This window comes from Geotrypetes seraphini, chromosome 3 (genome assembly GCF_902459505.1).
Source record: "Geotrypetes seraphini chromosome 3, aGeoSer1.1, whole genome shotgun sequence".
In the NCBI taxonomy this organism is placed as follows: domain Eukaryota; kingdom Metazoa; phylum Chordata; class Amphibia; order Gymnophiona; family Dermophiidae; genus Geotrypetes; species Geotrypetes seraphini.
The window spans coordinates 87,476,002-87,494,856 of NC_047086.1; the positions used below are offsets into that span (position 1 = coordinate 87,476,002).

The following is an 18,855-nucleotide window of genomic DNA, read 5'->3' on the forward strand; positions in this document are numbered from 1 at the left end:
TTCAGAACCCTTGGGTGGATTCCGTCCGGGCCCGGCAATTTGTCAGTTTTTAATTTTTCTAACTGCCTGCATACGTCTTCAAGGCTTACTTCCATGGATGTTAATTTATCTGTTTGGTCTCCTTTGAAGATTTGCTCAGGTTTCGGTATGTTGGATGTGTCCTCTTTTGTAAATACAGACGAAAAGAACATGTTTAATCTTTCCGCCACTTCTTTCTCCTCCTTCACCACTCCCTTCCTGTCTCAGTCATCCAGCGGTCCCACCTCCTCCCTAGCCGGCTGCTTCCCTTTAACATATCTGAAGAACGGTTTGAAATTTCGTGCTTCCTTGGCTAGCCTTTCTTCATATTCTCTTTTGGCTTTTTTAACCACACGGTGACATTCTTTTGAATACTTCTTGTGCTCGTTCCAGTTCTCCTCAGTTTTGCCCTTTTTCCATTTCTTGAATGAATTCTTCTTGTCACCTATCGCTTTCTTCACTTCTTTGGTTATCCACGCCGGGTCTTTTGTTCAATTCTTTTTGCACCTTTTTCTGAATCTTGGGATATGCAGATTTTGCGCCTCGATCACCATGTCCTTGAATAAAGACCAGGCTTTCTCTACAGTCTGAAATTTCTTTGAGGTGTTCCTAAGTTTCTTCCTTACCATTACTCTCATCGCTTCATAGTTTCCCTTCTTGAAGTTAAAAGTTGTCGCTATGGTCCTCTTTTCCTTCGGTGATCCTACTTCAACTTTGAACTTGATCATATTGTGATCGCTATTTCCCAATGGTCCCACTAGTTCCACTTCCTTCACAGGTCCTCTTAGATCCAGAGTGGCATTTCCTCTCGTTGGTTCTCTAACAAGCTGCTCCATGAAGCAATCTTGTGTAGCCTCCAGGAATTCTGTCTCCCTAGCACATCTTGAGCTTCCAAGACTCCAGTCTATCCCGGGGTAGTTGAAATCTCCCATAATAACCGTGTTACCGCTTTTGCATTCTCGCTTCATCTCGGCTTCCATTTCTTCATCAATATCTCCGGTTTGCCCAGGTAGACGATAGTATAGGCTCATCTTTATTTCAGGCCCTTTCCTTCCTGGTATTTTAACCCATAGCGATTCCAGATTGTTGGTCGTCTCTGCTGTGTCCATTCTTGTCATTTGTATGCTTTCTTTTATGTATAGGGCTATTCCACCTCCTTTCTGTCCTGACCTGTCCTGGCGATAGAGCTTGTACCCTGGCAGTGCTGTATCCCATTTGTTTTCCTCATTCCACCATGTTTCAGCAACTCCAATGATGTCTATGTCCTCTGCATTGGCCATGGCTTCTAATTCCCCCATTTTGTTTCTTAGGCTCCTTGCATTTAGATCCTGGTATATACGCAATTTAGATCCTGGTATTTTCTAATCTTCATTTCCTTTCCCTGTGCTTCGGTCTTTGGTTTCTTCCCTTTTGCTGCAATCTTTCTAACCTCCTCTCCTGGGTTAGTCGACTCCTGTAATTTGTCCCTTGTTTCTTCCCAGCCTTTTTTCCCCTTAGTATCTTCACAGGATACCTTATTCAGAATCATCGACGCTTGGTCGACTGTCGGCTTTCCCCTTCTTCTTAGTTTAAAGCCTGTTCTATTCCTCTCCTGACGTTGTTTGCTAGAAGTCTAGTTCCCGCCGCGCTCAGGTGTAGTCCATCTCTCCTGTAGAACTTGCTCTTGCCCCAGAACATTGTCCAGTTCCTCACGAAGTGGAACCCTTCTTCCTTACACCATTTCCTCATCCACGCATTTATTGATTGTAGTTCCTCCTGCCTTTTCATATCTGTCCTCGGTGCTGGTAGGATCTCTGAAAACGCTATCTTCTGGGTCCTCATCTTCAGCTTCCTTCCCAGGATCTTGAACTGTTCTATCAGCATGCTTCTTCTGTAGTCTCTCCTGCTGACATCATTCGTCCCGATGTGGATCGTTACTGTGGTCTCTTCCGTCTCCACTCCTTCCAGGATCTTTCCAATTTTGTCCATGCTGTCCTTGGTTCTCGCTCCTGGGAGGCAGGTCACCAGTCGATCCTCTCTCCCTCCTGCTATGTGGCTGTCCACATGCCTCAGAATCGAGTCTCCCACTAGGATCGCTGATTTTCCCTTCTTCCATTTTCGCTTCGGTCTCAGGTCAATGTCATCGGTGTGCTTCGCTGTTTCTTCTTCCGGGCATCGACTAGCCATTTTTTCCCCCTTGTTTCTCTGTGGGTGTCTTGAGGTCATCTGTTTCTTGTTCTCCCTTCCATGTTGGTGTTGGTGTAACTTCATCTTTCATCTGAAGGTTGTTCTCTTCCACCCTCCTCCTACATGCTTCCTCAATGAATTTCTCGAGTTCCCTGACTTCCTCCTCAATGTGCCTCTCACTCCTGAAGTCTTAAGCTGTGCCGGTTGGGGCCTCAGTGGTGTAAAGTCCTTCTAGCTCCTGTATCTTGTCCTCAAGTCGCTTGACTTCCTTCTTCAAGCTTTTCAGCTACTGACACTGACCGCATACATATGACTGTCTCCCCGAGGGGAGGTAGTCATACATATGACAGTCTGTGCAGAACACTGGAAAGCTCATTTTCTGGTTTCCCTCTGCTTCCATTGTTGCTCCTACTTAAGATAACAGTTAACAGATTACGTGTGACCTGTAAGTGCCCTCTGTAACTGCTTTGTGTCCTCTCTCTCTCTCTCTGCCTGCTGCTGGTGTCCTCTCTCTCTCTCTGCCTGCTGCTGGTGTCCTCTCTCTCTCTCTGCCTGCTGCTGGTGACCTCTCTCTCTCTCTCTCTCTCTCTGCCTGCTGCTGGTGTCCTCTCTCTCTCTCTGCCTGCTGCTGGTGTCTTCTCTCTCTCTCTGCCTGCTGCTGGTGTCTTCTCTCTCTCTCTGCCTGCTGCTGGTGTCCTCTCTCTCTCTCTCTCTGCCTGCTGCTGGTGTCCTCTCTCTCTCTCTCTCTCTGCCTGCTGCTGGTGTCCTCTCTCTCTCTCTCTGCCTGAATTATCTGGACTTTATGTTTGATGGAAAGCTATCTTTCATACCTCAGAGACAAATACTGCTGAAAGGAAGTTTGATTTTTGTTTTTGAATATCAGTATAAATTCATTGCTGAACCAGAGTGCAAGAACTCAAGCAAGACAAACTGTATTTGGTTTTCTTTAGTACCCTTTATTTTGTTTTGAAGCTGAATTTGTGAAATGCTGCAGATATTTGCCTTTGTGTTGTACCTTTTTGGACCACCAAGGTCAGAATAAAATCCATTATTCTTTCTGGAAGAACCCTGTCTGAGGTGTGGTACACGCCAGAGCCTAAGTTTTGTCGCAGTTGAGCTCCGCTCTGAGGAGTGTTTGTGACAATATACAGTAGATCAAATTTCCATCCAGACATCAAAATCATTGTACTTCATCCCACTGCACTTCAATGTATGAAGTGCAGTGGTTTTGATGCCTGGATGGCGATTTGATCTGCTGCATTATTTTGGATATGTTTTCATATAATTATCTTAGTGCATTTGGACTGCAGGTTGTGAGATATCTTTTCTATATTGCAAGTAGGACTTTATTATGAGGTTATGAGGTTAGAGTTTTTTTTAATGCCAGTGATTATGCTTAAAAGGCAATATAATATGAAGTATTTTTTACTGCCACTTAAGTCTGAGGCTTTTTCTCCCTCTTTATGAGTTTTATGGTGTGGATTTGAGTTTCTTACCCTGGCAGCTTCTAATTCATACCAACAGTATTATTTATTTTTAAAATCTATTTTTCCCTTGTTGGATTTATGCATAAAAATAACTCATTTGGAGATAATACCCCAAGGTAAACCTCACTTTAAAAGACATGGGTGACAACTGTTGAATATGAGATAGTCATAGTCTTTTGAACAATGTTTCACTAATATGATCTTCTCTACACACCATGATGTCTAAAAATGGTCTTTAATAATCCCTTGTAGAAATAGAATCCAACTCATTTAAACCAAAATAAGAAGGCACACAATTTTTCACCATAAGATAACCAAGAAAGAAAATAGTTACTGTAACAGTACCAACATATGTTAATAAAACAAAACACTGATGAATACAGATACTTCTCCTCAAAATCTGTACCATGCAAACTATTAAGAGTAAAAATAACTCCTACTGGTGTGCCATGTATCCACCCAAAAATAATAATTTGTGTATCATGAATTGTGCTAACCTGCGTAAAAGAGGGGGGTAAGTATGTAGACCTAAACTATTTTATGGTGTCTACTGATGTTTCTGAGATCTATTTCTTTCCATTAAATACAAGTCTTACTCTGTACACTTGGAGATTTTTTGATTCATTCTCATCAGTACCATAATACTCTTGCTATTGTTAGCTTCATGGAAGTATGGTAGACAGACTGGAGTTTGTGAGATCTTTTTCTTTCCATTAAATACAAATCTTACTATACACAGTTGGAGATTTTTTTGGTTGATTGGTGGTTATTTTGATCTCTATATATCCTGTTGGTAGACTGATGAGAATGACCCATAGATAAGATAACACTGGTTTATTGATGGGATTTTGAAGATAAAAATCTCTTGAATTATACACAAGTATATCCAATATTTCCGGTTTCACAATGGGAATAAAGATTAAGAAAAATTCCTCTGATTTTTGTGCTGTGGTACTCACTGTATTATAAAAAAATGCTCATTAGGGCCAGTACTTTAAATGGTAGATTAAACGGGTAATTTTCCTTATTTCCCCATTTAAAAATGCTGCTTTGCTTGTTAATTGGCACCTGTTATGTATACAGTGGCCTATCTCATGAAGCTATATACTAAAAGTGCTGGCAACCACACATAGAAACTGGTGAGCGATTCTGGGTTTTTTTTGTCTACATTAAGGTCCTATAACAGAGTACATTACTCCAAAGTAGGCAATACTAACTAAGGTTTCAGAATTCATTCTGATTTATTTAGTATAATACCATTTGGAAAATAAAAATATTAAAGATCATCAAGCATTACACAAGCTGTATTTATAATGTTTTTAAAAATATGAAGAAAATTATCAGCTCTTAATACAACTGAGAATATATGCCTGTAAATGAATAATGCAAACCGTGTTTTTCATGCAATGACTATACAAAAGATCAGCAGTACAAAAAAGTAGGTCTTACATTTGGGGATGGCTCTGTTTGTTCATATTTTATTTCTTCTTTTCCATTTGCTTCAGACAATTTCAGTTGGTATGATCTGCCTTCAATGAAAGTAATATAATCTTTATAAGAGCATAATGGGCCTGCCAGGATACCCATGAAATTACAGATGTAACTTAAATATTCCAGTGGACTTGGCATGCGTCTGTAATTCAAACATAAGCATCCTGTGAGATACATACTTTCAAACACTTGCTAGCAGAAATAAAGCCTAAAGCTGTGAGTTTTTGAGTGATAAAAACAAAGTAGTCAAGCATTTAATAGGATATATTCCAAATATTAAAAATGTACAGACTTACACACACTGAGGATTTCAAGAATTAAACAGATAGAAGTATTCTGACCTTTGCCATGCAACGTATTCTATAAGCAAAGAACATGAATGCTAGAAACCTGTCTTCACAAGGTACATGATCAAGATTTAAAATAATTTAAAAAAATAAAATATCAGTGAAAAAGCAGTTATTTTAGGGATGAGAACTTCAAAATGCTCAATTTACACATCCTAAAAATGTCATTTTAAAAGATCTAATTTCCTTAGTAGCCATTGTAAAACAGAAAGAACGAGCATTCGTAATTCTTTCAAGCCTTCCTTCTAATGATTCATAGACTAATCATAACTACAGGTACAAAGGAGTACAGTCCTGTTTTAAAAAATTTACAAAACACATATAGAAAGATAACTATGGACAATTTGATTTTCCCCAGTCTCATCCTAATTCCTTCTCTTTCAAGTATTTAAAAAAAATAAAGCTACTGGAGTGGATGAGTAGCCTAATGGTAGTGCAGTAGGTTGATAGCCAGGATAGCCATAGGGGCCAGATTCAATTCCCACTGCAGTTCCTTGTAACTCTGGAAAAATCACATTATAATTATGAAATACTCTTGTGCAAATTAAAACATATCTACTACTACTACGTTTTCTACTACCATTACTACTACTACTACTACTCCTCTCATTATCTACAAGAAAAATCAACAGTATAGTGGGCTGTATAGTGAATATAAATGTTAATTTTTAATTGACCCTCACAGACTCCCTGAAACCCATCCATGGACCCCATTTTAAGAACCCCTGGATTAAAGTATGAATATTAACAAGCATTTTAATGCAGACTAAAACATACACGTTTTAGATTAGCCTGTTTTGATTTGCAGGCTACAATAAACCAGAGAATTGTCCACCATTTACCAGCCACTGGGCTCTTTCACACTACTATCCTCTCTTATCCTTCACTATGGCCTTCCCAATAACTTAACTGGGGTTTAAGTGATTCTAAACTGAAGAAATATAAAATTTCACTTGACGATGGTTACAAATGCCATTTTTTTTTTACTCCATTGTACTAATTTTAAAAATTTATATAGAATATTCATATACTTTATAACTACTACTGTTTGACTCAAATGCTCTTGTTTTAGGGAACAAATAAGCAAAGAAGAACCCATGCTAAGAAATATCTTTAGAAATATCACAGCAGCTCAAGAAATTTTGAGAAGAAATTGATTCTTCTGTTAAAAGCATTCAGTTTTGGGGGGCGCTAGTGAGCACTAGACGGCATGATCGCTTATATCCTAAGCTCCAGCGTGAATCCAACTAAAGTCTCAATTTCATCATATTACTGCCGGTAAAACAGTGTTAATTTATACTCAAGCAGTGGCTCAACTACATGGCTACTGCCAAGGCTGGAAAATGGCACAATTCCAATCCGGTTTCACCGGCAAAATCATCACCAAAGGTTGATGATGACATGGCCTGCAACATACTCGAAGAAATGCGCTCCATGCGCACGCTGATGGCAGACATGAAATCTGATATTGAAGACAAGTCGGAACTTACAACATTCAGGGCTGAACTCACTGATCTGAATCAGCGGATGGAGACTGCCAAAATGAAAATCTTTGTCAATACTGAGAACATCAGCACATTACAGAGGCAAGTTAAAAGAATCAAGCGCCTGGAACTCGATCTTGAAGACGCTAACAGAGCATGCCAAAGCAATTTCAGGATTTTAGGCCTCCCTGAGGCACATGAAGGCTGCGACATGGCCAAATTCCTTGAAACCACGCTCTCAAAGATACTGGGCCTTGAATTTACTCACCCATTCAAAATTGAAAGAGCTCACAGGGTGCCAGCGCAGCAAAACCTCAACAACAAATATCCACTGGCTGTTGTAGTAAAACTTCTGAGCTATACTCAAGTTCTTGACATTATGCAGAAAGCCCGTCTCAACACTCCAATCAAGTTTGAAGGTCATACCCAGATCTTCGTACCTGATCTCAGCAAACAAACAGCCAAGAATTGCAAACTACTCCTGGAATATCGTCCGAAGCTGAAGTCCTTGGGTGCAAAATTTGAAATGCTATATCCTGCAAAAATGAGGATCACCTACAACAATTGCACTAAGGACTTCACCAGACCCATGGAGCTTGCTGATTATTTGGAAAAGCTGTCACCCACCAAGATAGACAGTACCTGATAAGTATTAATGCTTGTGACTCTCCTCTACATTCTCTATCTGACAAATTGTCCTGCCTTTTTGATTTCTGCACAACTGTGCATACAATATCATTCTTAAGAAATACTATTAATATGTTACATATATGATGACTATATGCTATCTATGTTATTTCATGCTGTGATGCTATGGTAATGCACCACCTGTGGTCTTGCTGACCCGTGATTCACGTATTGTATTTTTAAATGAGTAAGATGTTTTTCTAGTTATGAGATGACAGCTCTGATGACTATATTGGTAGATATGCCTACTATGTCTCTCTTCTTTCATGTTGTCTGGTATCAATCCATCTGCTTAAATATTCATAGCTTTATCTGATATGCCATTAACTTGTGTAACTTTAAATGTTAAAGGTCTCAACAACACTGTTAAAAGAAAATGCTGAACTATATCCATGCAGATGTCATATTATTACAAGAAACACACTTTGATGCACATGATTCTAACAAAATCTCCTTGCCTTGGGCCTTTCCTGCTATCTCTTCGCCCTCTATAGACAAAAAGAATGGTGTTTTGATGTTTATTAGGAAAAGACCTGATATAACTATATTATCTCAAATTAATGACGGGACAATGGGCATTGGTAATGCTTGAAATTGATGATTATGAATATACTGTATATGGGCCTAACATTGACAACGTTAATTTTCACACTGCCATTGCTGAACAACTACACAATTATAAAGATATTCCTTGCATTCTGGGTGGAGATTTCAATCTTGTACAAAATCCCCTTGATGACACACACTCCTCCTGCACTAAAAAAAAAAATAATCTAAAATGTGGTTTCAGCTATAGGAAATTATTTCTCAGTTCCAGCTGATAGATTGTTGGAGAATTATGTACCTTGGTGACAAGGAATACACATTCTTTTCTGCACCACAGAATTCCTACTCCCGCATCGATTACTTTTTAGTTACCCAACCACTCGTGCAACATATCCATTCATCCACTATTAAAGAAATAAGCGTGTCTGACCATGCTCCTGTTCTACTAACTCTAAACAATATAGGCAATCCAATACAGCGGAGTCAGTGGCGTTTCAATAATAGTTTGCTAGAAGAAGATACATTTAAACTACATGTTGATAAAGCTATTAGAGAATATTTTGACCTTAACAAACCTGAATTGGCAGAATTTAAAGCCTACATAAGAGGTGTTATTATTATCTCTTATGCTGCTTACAAGAAAAAGCAGATCTCAGCTGAGCAGGAACAAGAAATAAAGACTCTAGAACTACTACACAGTAGCAACACATCCAATATGCAAATACTACAGCAGTTACATGCTTTAAAATATAAATATAATATCACTCTTAGCAAAACGGCGGCACACCAGATATTCTCCCATACAGCCAACTATTATATGGAAGCCAACAGGTGTGGACATGGACTGGCTAGCTACCTAAAAGGTAAAAGAGATAAAACCAGTATCCCTGCTATTAAAAAAAAGAGAATGATCAGATATTGACTAACCATGCTGATATATTAGATCAATTTCAGACACACTGCAAACATTTATACTCTTCTGCCATTGATGCCACTGTTGATCCTAGCGAGTTCTTGAATGGACTACCCCATGCAACATTGACAGATGAGGATAATGTACTTCTGAATAACAGAATGATGACCACAGAGCTGAAATCAGCTATGGACTCTATGGTCAGAGCAAAAGCTCCTGGTCCCAATGGCCTCACATCAAAATTTTACCAAACTTTTCAGACACCAATACTTCCTCATTTGCTTTCATTCTTCACCTGCCTTATTGACTTGGGTGACATGTCTGGATCGTTTACGGAAGCTACCATCACAGTATTACCAAAGCCAAATGAAGACCTACTCCAGATACAGAACAACAGACCATTATCACTCATTAATATAGATGCTAAGATATTTTAGTGACACGATTACAACTCATCCTACCGCACATCATACTACCAGTACAAAATGGATTTGATGGGGAGGTTGGCGTCTGACAATACTTGTGTGTTCACAAATGTAATTGACTATGCCAATCACACAGACATCCCACTTGTAGCCAAGGCCTTACATGCAGAAAAGGCCTTCGACCGCATAGAATGGTCCTTCTTATTTCAAGTACTGTGATGGTTCGGCTTCCAACAGGATTTTATATCCATGGTGAAGGTACTATATTCATTCCCCAGTACGAAGATCTATATAAACGGTCTATATTCAAGTCCATTCAGTCCTTCCAGAGGCACGAGGCAGGGGTGCCCATTGTCATCCCCCCACCCCCCCCACACACACACACCTATTCAACATCGCCCTGAAACTTCTGCTGATTGCAGTCCGGACTCATATTCACATCACCAGTGTCTGCTGTGTCGGGATAGAAATAAAGATGTCTGCGTACGCCAACAATGTCCTCTTATATGTAACACCAGACTTTCTGAAACCGATAATACAACTTATTTTGGTCTACTCCAACATCTCAGGCTACAAACTAAACCTAACCAAGACCGAAATCATGGCACTAAACTGTCCAGAGATACGTGCTGATATTGCCGACCTTGGTCTCAAATGGGCAAACAACAAGCTCAAATATTTAGGTATATATTTTGGTAACACTATCTCTGAAACTGTGGAACACAACATGGACTATATTCTGGAATCCATTAAAACACTCACCTCTAAATGGTATACGATGAGATTAATGTGGTGGGTATGACTGAGTACTATTAAAATGATGGTGGCACCAGTCGTTACCCGTATATCTACCTAAATCAGCTTACACTAAGATCTATTCTCACCTGACTAAGTTTCTTTGGAACAGTTCTACTCCACGCATTAGCCTGAAGAAATTAAAAGGTGACATATCAGAAGGCGGAGTCAAATTCCCCAGTTTTTACGATTACCACACTGCATTTATTATGCGTCAGGATTTGATCTGGTTATCTGATTCACAGATGTTGATATCTCCTCACTGGCTGGTTGCTGAAAAATCCACCATGGGCAATATGGATATGCGCTCAACCGCCTTCACCGGTACCAGTGCATCAAACAAACACAGAGAGCCAACATATTCTACTAAACTAGCTATCAAGGAACTAGATGGGATGGCTGACATACGATGGTCTGAGACAAGTCATATCTGTCTATGGAACAATCCCAAAATATTAATCTAAGGGAAGCAACTGGACTGGCCCCTTTGGCATAAAGCTGACATTTGGTCCCTAAGAGGGACAGATCTGACTGAATCAATAGTTTTGAGGACTTCTTGGTAGTGCAAAGCATGATAAAAGCATGTAAAAAGTCGTCCCCCTCATATAAAAACCAAATGCATGCAAGCACATCAAATATTCTTTATAGATATTCTGAAAACCACAGCAGTTGAATTGAGGCCTAAGGATTAACTCTGGGAACCGCAACAATGATGAAATTTCTACAAGTCATTTGAAATCCAATCATTCTCTACAAACCAACAACTTCTGCAATACAAGCATCTCTTTAGTTACTCAGAACTTTTATTGATGAGCTAATGATTACATGTATATGAAGCTTTCAACTATTTCCAGTGAATGCTCAAGCAAAAAAAAAAAAAAAAAATTATGAAACCTATACAAAGAATCAAAGCATGACACAGATTCCAAATCTGATAGTTCAGGAAATGCAATAAGAAAAAAAATCTCTCCTCCAGTGGCGTACCTAGCATATGTATAAGAAACTCTTCCAAAGGGAGACAAATATGGTCATAAGATGTTCTAAATACAGTTGTTGCAGAAGCAGAAAAGAAGACAGTGTCACACTATGTTGCTCTTAAAGAAGGAAAAAGCCTCAGACAGGGCCCTCCCACCTCCACATTGGTGGATCTTCAAGGTGGTTAAGCGATAACCTCATAGGCAAAACCTTCTTAATAAATTGAGCAACTGAATCATAAACTGTGCTTCAAATAAATGCTGAAATAGATAGAGGCAAAAATACCACTTATCTTAAAGCTGATCGGCACACCGACGAAGGCCAGCGTTTCACCGACAGGCTACATCAGGGTGTGACCCGACCGATCAGTCTGCAAAAAATAAAAAGAAAAAACACAGGAACTAAGCAGTTTCACAATGAATTTATTTTTTGCCCCTGTTTAAAGGTGTATGTAGGTCAAACCACACGAACTTTTAGAAGGCGCATAACGGAACATAAAAGTTGCCTACACAACAACAAGCTACAGGCTCCCCTGGTGGTACACTGTCTCGAACAGAACCACAGTTTTGAAGACCTACGTTGTTTTGTTATAGATCACGTAAATGAAGGAATTAACAACCGCTCTACTCAGCTTTTGCGAGCGGAGCAATTTTGGATTCATCTTCTCAACAGTGAAGAACCCATGGGTTTGAACCAAAGATTGGATTGGAGTGCGTTTTATTAAACAACAACATACAACATTAGAGTAATTGTAACAACTTTTCCTAACTTTATGTCATAGAATAATAACCATCAATATAAACATAAATACAGTGGGTTGCTAAGAAAGCATTTGTATCTCCAAGAGAACGTAGCAACGGGAGTTCAGATATTGACCTCAGAGTATAGAATGCTCATACGGTCTCATTCGTCATTAATCCCTGCTAATGTTCTCATATTTTTGTATATTTTTTATATAATCTTTTTGTTGTTGTATATTGTATCATTTAATTTATTAATAAACTACTGTTTATATATCGTATATTTTGATCACTTAGCTTATTTTGCGTATCTGCATTCTGTGATCTACTGGTTCACCAGTGCTGTCCCAGCATTAGATTAAGTATTCCCCCATGAGAACATTAGCAGGGATTAATGACGAATGAGACCGTATGAGCATTCTATACTCTGAGGTCAATATCTGAACTCCCGTTGCTACGTTCTCTTGGAGATACAAATGCTTTCTTAGCAACCCACTGTATTTATGTTTATATTGATGGTTAATATTGAATGAAGACACTTTAGACTCGAATTATATGAATAGAATAATAACAACATAAAATGACAAGTATTTGTGTAAAATTCATTTATCTAGGATTTACATCACATTCCTTAGGTTTGCTAGTTAGAAATTGAGAAAGAGAGTGGACAATAGAAAACACATATATATAAACAACAACATAAATATAACATCAGGAACAATAGAAGGCAGAAAGAGTTTAACACATTGATACAACTTCACATTATGTATCAATGAGACCAGTCCAGTTCGGTCGGTTTTTGTTCCTGCTTTTACATTAGTCCGTTCTGCATTTGTTAGATAAGATTTCTCTCAGCTGTCCTTTCTTCTACTTCCGGTGGTGACGTTTCCCACCGGGTAGATTTAAACCGTAACTCCGGAGCCGCCCCAGGGGAGCCATTCTTCTGGACTTTTGAAGCGTTATGCACGCTCTTGATTAGGTACGTTTGAGCTCTGTCATGTTAAAATGTTAAAAAGTCAATTCATTGTGAAACTGCTTAGTTCCTGTGTTTTTTCTTTTTATTTTTTGCAGACTGATCGGTCGGGTCACACCCTGATGTAGCCTGTCGGTGAAACGCTGGCCTTCGTCGGTGTGCCGATCAGCTTTAAGATAAGTGGTATTTTTGCCTCTATCTATTTCAGCATTTATTTGAAGCACAGTTTATGATTCAGTTGCTCAATTTATTAAGAAGGTTTTGCCTATGAGGTTATCGCTTAACCACCTTGAAGATCCACCAATGTGGAGGTGGGAGGGCCCTGTCTGAGGCTTTTTCCTTCTTTAAGAGCAACATAGTGTGACACTGTCTTCTTTTCTGCTTCTGCAACAACTGTATTTAGAACATCTTATGACCATATTTGTCTCCCTTTGGAAGAGTTTCTTATATATACATTGGGTTCCAATACATCTGTGTAGTTTATAGTTGTACCTAGCATATGTGACACCCGGGGCCCATCATTTTTTGGCACCCCCCTCATCTGTACAAAAAACATTATTTTTAGTAACAAGCCACATGTCACACATGAGTACCTAGGAAAAGACAGCATCTTACATACTGCAGTGAGCAGTACAACAGCAATACACCCATTGTAAAACTAAACAAGCCAGACTAGTACAGATCAATCTGACACCGTCAATCCTAACAGAAAACCATGTCTTTCGACCAAACACCTTTGCCTAGTATGGAATATGTTATCACAAACTAATCCCTCCCCCTTTTACAAAACTGTAGTGTGGATTTTAGCCACGGTAGTAACAGCTCTGATGCTCAAAGAAATCTGAGCATCAGAGCTGCTACCACCATGGCTGGCACTAAAAAACGCTCCACAGTTTTGTAAAAGGAGGGATAAAATAGAAATACATAGACAAAGGTTAAATTGAACCAGCAAGAAGCTGGACTCTGCATACAATGCAACACCACAGAAACAGTGACGCATGTCTCCTAAAGCAATAAATAGAAAATTTTTGTTCTACCTTTGTCTTCTCTGGTTCTGCTTTCCTCATCTTCTTGTTACTCCCTTCTTTCCATCCACTGTCTGCCATCTCTCTGCCCCTATATGGCATCTTCTCTCCTTCTATGCCCCTTCCAGAAACTGTATGCCTTCCCCTTCCATCTCTCCTTTCACCCCCATTGGTCTGGCATCTCTCTCCTTTCCTTTCCTCTCCCACACCTCTCTTCTGCAATCCCTTTCTTCCCTCATTTTCCTTTTCAATTTATTTTCTGCATCCATCTAGATTACATTCTTACTACCCTCTCATCAATTTCCTTTTTTACTGTCTACCTACAGCTCGCCACCTCTTTCCCTCACCTCCACCAGTATTTCCCTAACTCAATCTTTTTTCCCCATCATGTACCCTCCTTTTATTTATCCCCTCCTTCCATCATGTGCCCTATTTCTCTACCCCTTCCATCTAGTACCTTCTCCTCTCTCTGTCCACTTCCATCGTCTGCTCCCCTCTTTCTCTCCACCCATTTCCTTCCTGCATTTGCTCCCTTATCTCTCCCATATGCACTTCCATTCAGCATAGGCTCCCCCTCTACCCGCCACACTACCATCCAGTGTCTGCCCTTTTTCTCTCCATCCACCCCTCTTCAATCAGCATCTGCCCCCTTTCTTTCCCTCCGATCCAATTCCATCCAGTATCCTTCCCCCTTATGTCTCTCTCCCCTTTCCCTTACATAGGTTCCATCAGCACTACTCTTCCATACCAACCTGCTCCCTTTCTCTCCCTGCACCACTCTTTCATTCCAGCAGTCCTGCTCCTTTCTCGCGATGACTATAGCTGTCAGCTGCCGGTCCACCGTACTCTGACGTACTAGCTCTGGAGCAGAGTCAGCAGCCACGTGCTGGAAGGTCCTGCGATGATACCAGGCTTTGCTCCGGAAGAAGTAAGTTACGTTGGAGGGGTTGACCCGGTAGACGCAGGGAGTTGCAGCAAGGACCCACAAAGACTGTGTCTGCCGGGTCTACCCCCTACGACATAACTTATTTCTTCTGGAGCAAAGCCAGCACACGAGTCATTGGGGGACCTTCCTACACCTCAGCGCAGCTGCCAACTCTGCTCTAGAGCAGTGTTTTTAAACCTTTTTACACCCGTGGACCGGCAGAAATAAAAGAATTATTTTGTGGACCAGCAAACTACTAAGACTGAAATTTAAAAAACACATTTCCGCCCCGTCTCCGCAAACTCAGTCCCCGCAAACCATCTGATCCCATCTGCACAAGTCTCAGTTATGAATTTATATTGAACATATTTTATTAAAGTATAAAAAGAAACAATATTCTGTACAATTGTCATTTTATAAATATAAATATACAGAGCAAGGACCGACAAAACCCCTGTCTCCCCTCCCCTTCACATATCAAGAAAACTGAACAAGCCAAATTATTATAGAATGCTACACAGAAATATAATGCTAACAGAATACTGCAGTCACACATGACAGGAATAGTGTTAGGGGAGTGCAACTAGGGCAACTGCCCCCTGGTCCGAGAGAGCCCTAAGCCAGCTAGAAGCTAAAGAAGCACTGCCTGGGCTTTGCAGCCCCAGTTATGTTTCTAGCAGGATATATATTTCAAATCTGATATATTCTAATGACAAAATAGAAATAAAATGATTTTTTTCTACCTTTTGTTGTCTCTGGTTTCTGCTTTTATCTTCTTTTCACTCTTTTCCTTCCAGCATCTGCCCTGTCTCTTCAGTCCAGCATCTGCCCATTCCATCCACTGTCTGCCCCTTCCAGAAATTGTCTGTCTCCCCCTGCCATCTCTCTTCTAGACACCCCCCCCCACCATGCAGTCCTCAGTTTCCCTCTTTTCACTATGTTTACCCACAGCATGCCACCCCTTTCCTTCACCCCTCCAATATCTCAATAACTCTATTTTCTTCCCCCATCCAGCATATGTCCTTTTTCTTTATCCCTCCTTCCATCCAGTATGTGTTCTTTCTCCACTTCCATTCAGCATTTGCTCTCCCCTTTCCCACTTCCATCATCTGCCCTCTTCTCTCTCCCCACTGCCATCATCTGCCCTCTTCTCTCTCCTCTTCTCTCCACTTCCATCATCTGCCCCTTTTCTCTCTTTCCCCCCACTTCCATCATCTGCCCTTTCTCTCTCTTCCCCCCCCCAACTTCCATCATCTGCCCCTTCTCCCTCCCCCTTCTCTCCACTTCCATCATTTGCCCCTTCTCTCCACTTCCATCATCTGCCCTCTTCTCTCTCCCCTTTCTCCCCACTTCCACCATCTGCCCTCTTCTCTCAATCTCTCCATCCACCACAGGCCCATCTTTCTCCCTTCCTCACCTTTCCGATTTTGGCAACAAGATCGGCAAGGCCCCCCCCCTCCTCCGATGATACTTAAGATCGGCAATGGGCCTCCTTCTACCCCCGGCATCAACGGAACTTCAGATGGGCAACGCAGTGCTCAGTCAAAAGCGGAAACAGGAAGCTGAGTCAGAGGGAAGCTTTTGACGTGAGCACTAGAGAATGACACGGGGAAAAAAATCTGTCCCCGTCCCTGCACCGCCCCTTCACCGCCATTCCCTTCACCGCCCCGTCACCGTCCCCGCGGCATGCATACAAGCCTCAGTACTGCAATATTTAGCTTATTCTTTCCTTATAAATCAAAGTTCTGGCTGCTGAACTGGAGAAAGCTGTTCAGCTGACAGGACTTTGTTTACAAATTTTTATCAACACAAGTAATATACTACGTTATCCTGAAGAAAAAAAAAAAAAAGAAAAAGAAATAGAATTTTTTTTCTACCTTTGTTGTCTGGTTTCTGCTTTCCTCAACTTCTCATTCAATTCCTTCCATGCACTGTCTCTCTTCTCTCTGCGTCTTCCATTTCCTCTGTTACTGAGCCTCTCCCTTTCTCCCCCTTCCAAATTGGTCTGGCACCCATCTTCTTCCCTCCTCTCCCCCCCATAGTCTGACATCTCTGTCTTCTTCCCTTCCAGCATCTTCTCCCCACTCTCTGTTCCCCATTTCTCTTCAGCGTCATCTCCCCACTCTGTCATCCCCATTTCCCTTCAGCGTCTTCTCCCCCTCTGTCTTCCCCATGTGCTTTCAGCGTCCTTCTCCCCCTCTGTCTTCCCTATGTGCTTTCAGCGTTCTTCTCCCCCCTCTGTCTTCCCCATGTGCTTTCAGCGTCTTCTCCCCCCTCTGTCTTCCCCATGTGCTTTCAGCGTCCTTCTCCCCCCTCTGTCTTCCCCATGTGCTTTCAGCGTCCTTCTCCCCCCTCTGTCTTCCCCATGTGCTTTCAGCATCCTTCTCCCCCCTCTGTCTTCCCCATGTGCTTTCAGCATCCTTCTCCCCCCTCTGTCTTCCCCATGTGCTTTCAGCATCCTTCTCCCCCCTCTGTCTTCCCCATGTGCTTTCAGCATCCTTCTCCCCCCTCTGTCTTCCCCATGTGCTTTCAGCGTCCTTCTCCCCCTCTGTCTTCCCCATGTGCTTTCAGCGTCCTTCTCCCCCCTCTGTCTTCCCCATGTGCTTTCAGCGTCCTTCTCCCCCCCTCTGTCTTCCCCATGTGCTTTCAGCGTCCTTCTCCCCCCTCTGTCTTCCCCATGTGCTTTCAGCGTCCTTCTCCCCCCCCTCTGTCTTCCCCATGTGCTTTCAGCATCTTCTCCCCCTCTGTCTTCCCCATGTGCTTTCAGCGTCCTTCTCCCCCCTCTGTTTTACTCATTTCCCTTCAGCGTCTTTTCCTCTCCACCCCACCTTTCCTCCCTCTCTCCCTCCCTGCCCCTTACCTTCGTGGCACTTTCACCTCCCCCCCTTACTTCCAACTTCTGGTTGCGTCAGAGACGACATTTACGGCAGCCATATGCAACTACAACACTGTGGCTGCCTTAAGAAGACAGTTTAGACTTCGCCGGCCACAGGGCAGGGAGGTTTGTCAGACCTGACCGGGCCTGGGGGTGAAAGCGCCACGAAGGTAAGGGTGTGTGTGAAAGCGCCACGAAGGAGGGTGGCAGTAAGGAGGGAGAGAGCACACTGGCTGTGCACCCCCCCTAAGGCTGCACCTGGGGCGGACCTCCCCCCCCCCCCCCGGTACGCCACTGCTCTCCTCAACAAATAGTAAGTAAATAAGTAAACATATTGAAGTGTTTAAAGGAATACAAAAAGTTGCAATAAAGTCTACCTAACAGCAAGAGTCCTTTGGGAAGGTGTCAATTCGTCTTCTTTTCGGAACATTCCTGGAGAAGAGAAAGAGTATTTTTTTTTTAGTGAGGGGGAAAACCCAAACCTAAGTGCATGTTATTAACAGTTGCTTCAATATACATTAAGGCTTTTTTCTGTAATTAGCAGATGGTCAGAGAAAACTTCAAAATATGTTGTTTGCCTTGAAGAGTTTGCAAAGACATCAGATAAATGAGGCTAAATTGTAGAAGCAATTCAGAAATACAGTCAGACATTGTTATTTCACCATACACATTCTCCATTTTCAATTGGGCCTATGATACAATAATGTAACAGCATCTTTACAGCTGTAGTCTATAAATTTGACCATGTGCTCCATTTACAAAGGCTGGATCACATTTTCTGGCACATCAGATCTTCCACGAGGGATAATCATTCCAAAAAGTAGCTTGTAATCAACCCAAAAGGTTTCACTCTGTATAATCTACTTATCAAGGCAATATAACCGAGTATTTAAGAAAAAACATTTTACTAAGGACACACCTTAGTAAGATTCTAGGTCTGTTTAGGACACGACTTTGGCATTGGAATCGTGGAGTCAGAAGCA

At 41.4% G+C, this 18,855-nt stretch overlaps 1 protein-coding gene across 5 annotated transcripts in view; it reads right to left on the minus strand.

Annotated features, from left to right (window-relative positions):
* MBOAT2 (membrane bound O-acyltransferase domain containing 2) overlaps positions 1 to 18,855 on the minus strand; it is a 216,274-nt gene that overhangs the window by 52,669 nt on the left and 144,750 nt on the right. For all 5 annotated transcript variants that reach the window (XM_033936895.1, XM_033936897.1, XM_033936896.1 and 2 more), the window contains 2 exons: positions 18,250 to 18,304; positions 5,121 to 5,304 (listed from right to left, as the gene is read on the minus strand). In XM_033936895.1, coding sequence (XP_033792786.1) covers positions 5,121 to 5,304; positions 18,250 to 18,304 — 239 coding nt within the window. The remainder of the gene's footprint in view (positions 1 to 5,120; positions 5,305 to 18,249; positions 18,305 to 18,855) is intronic.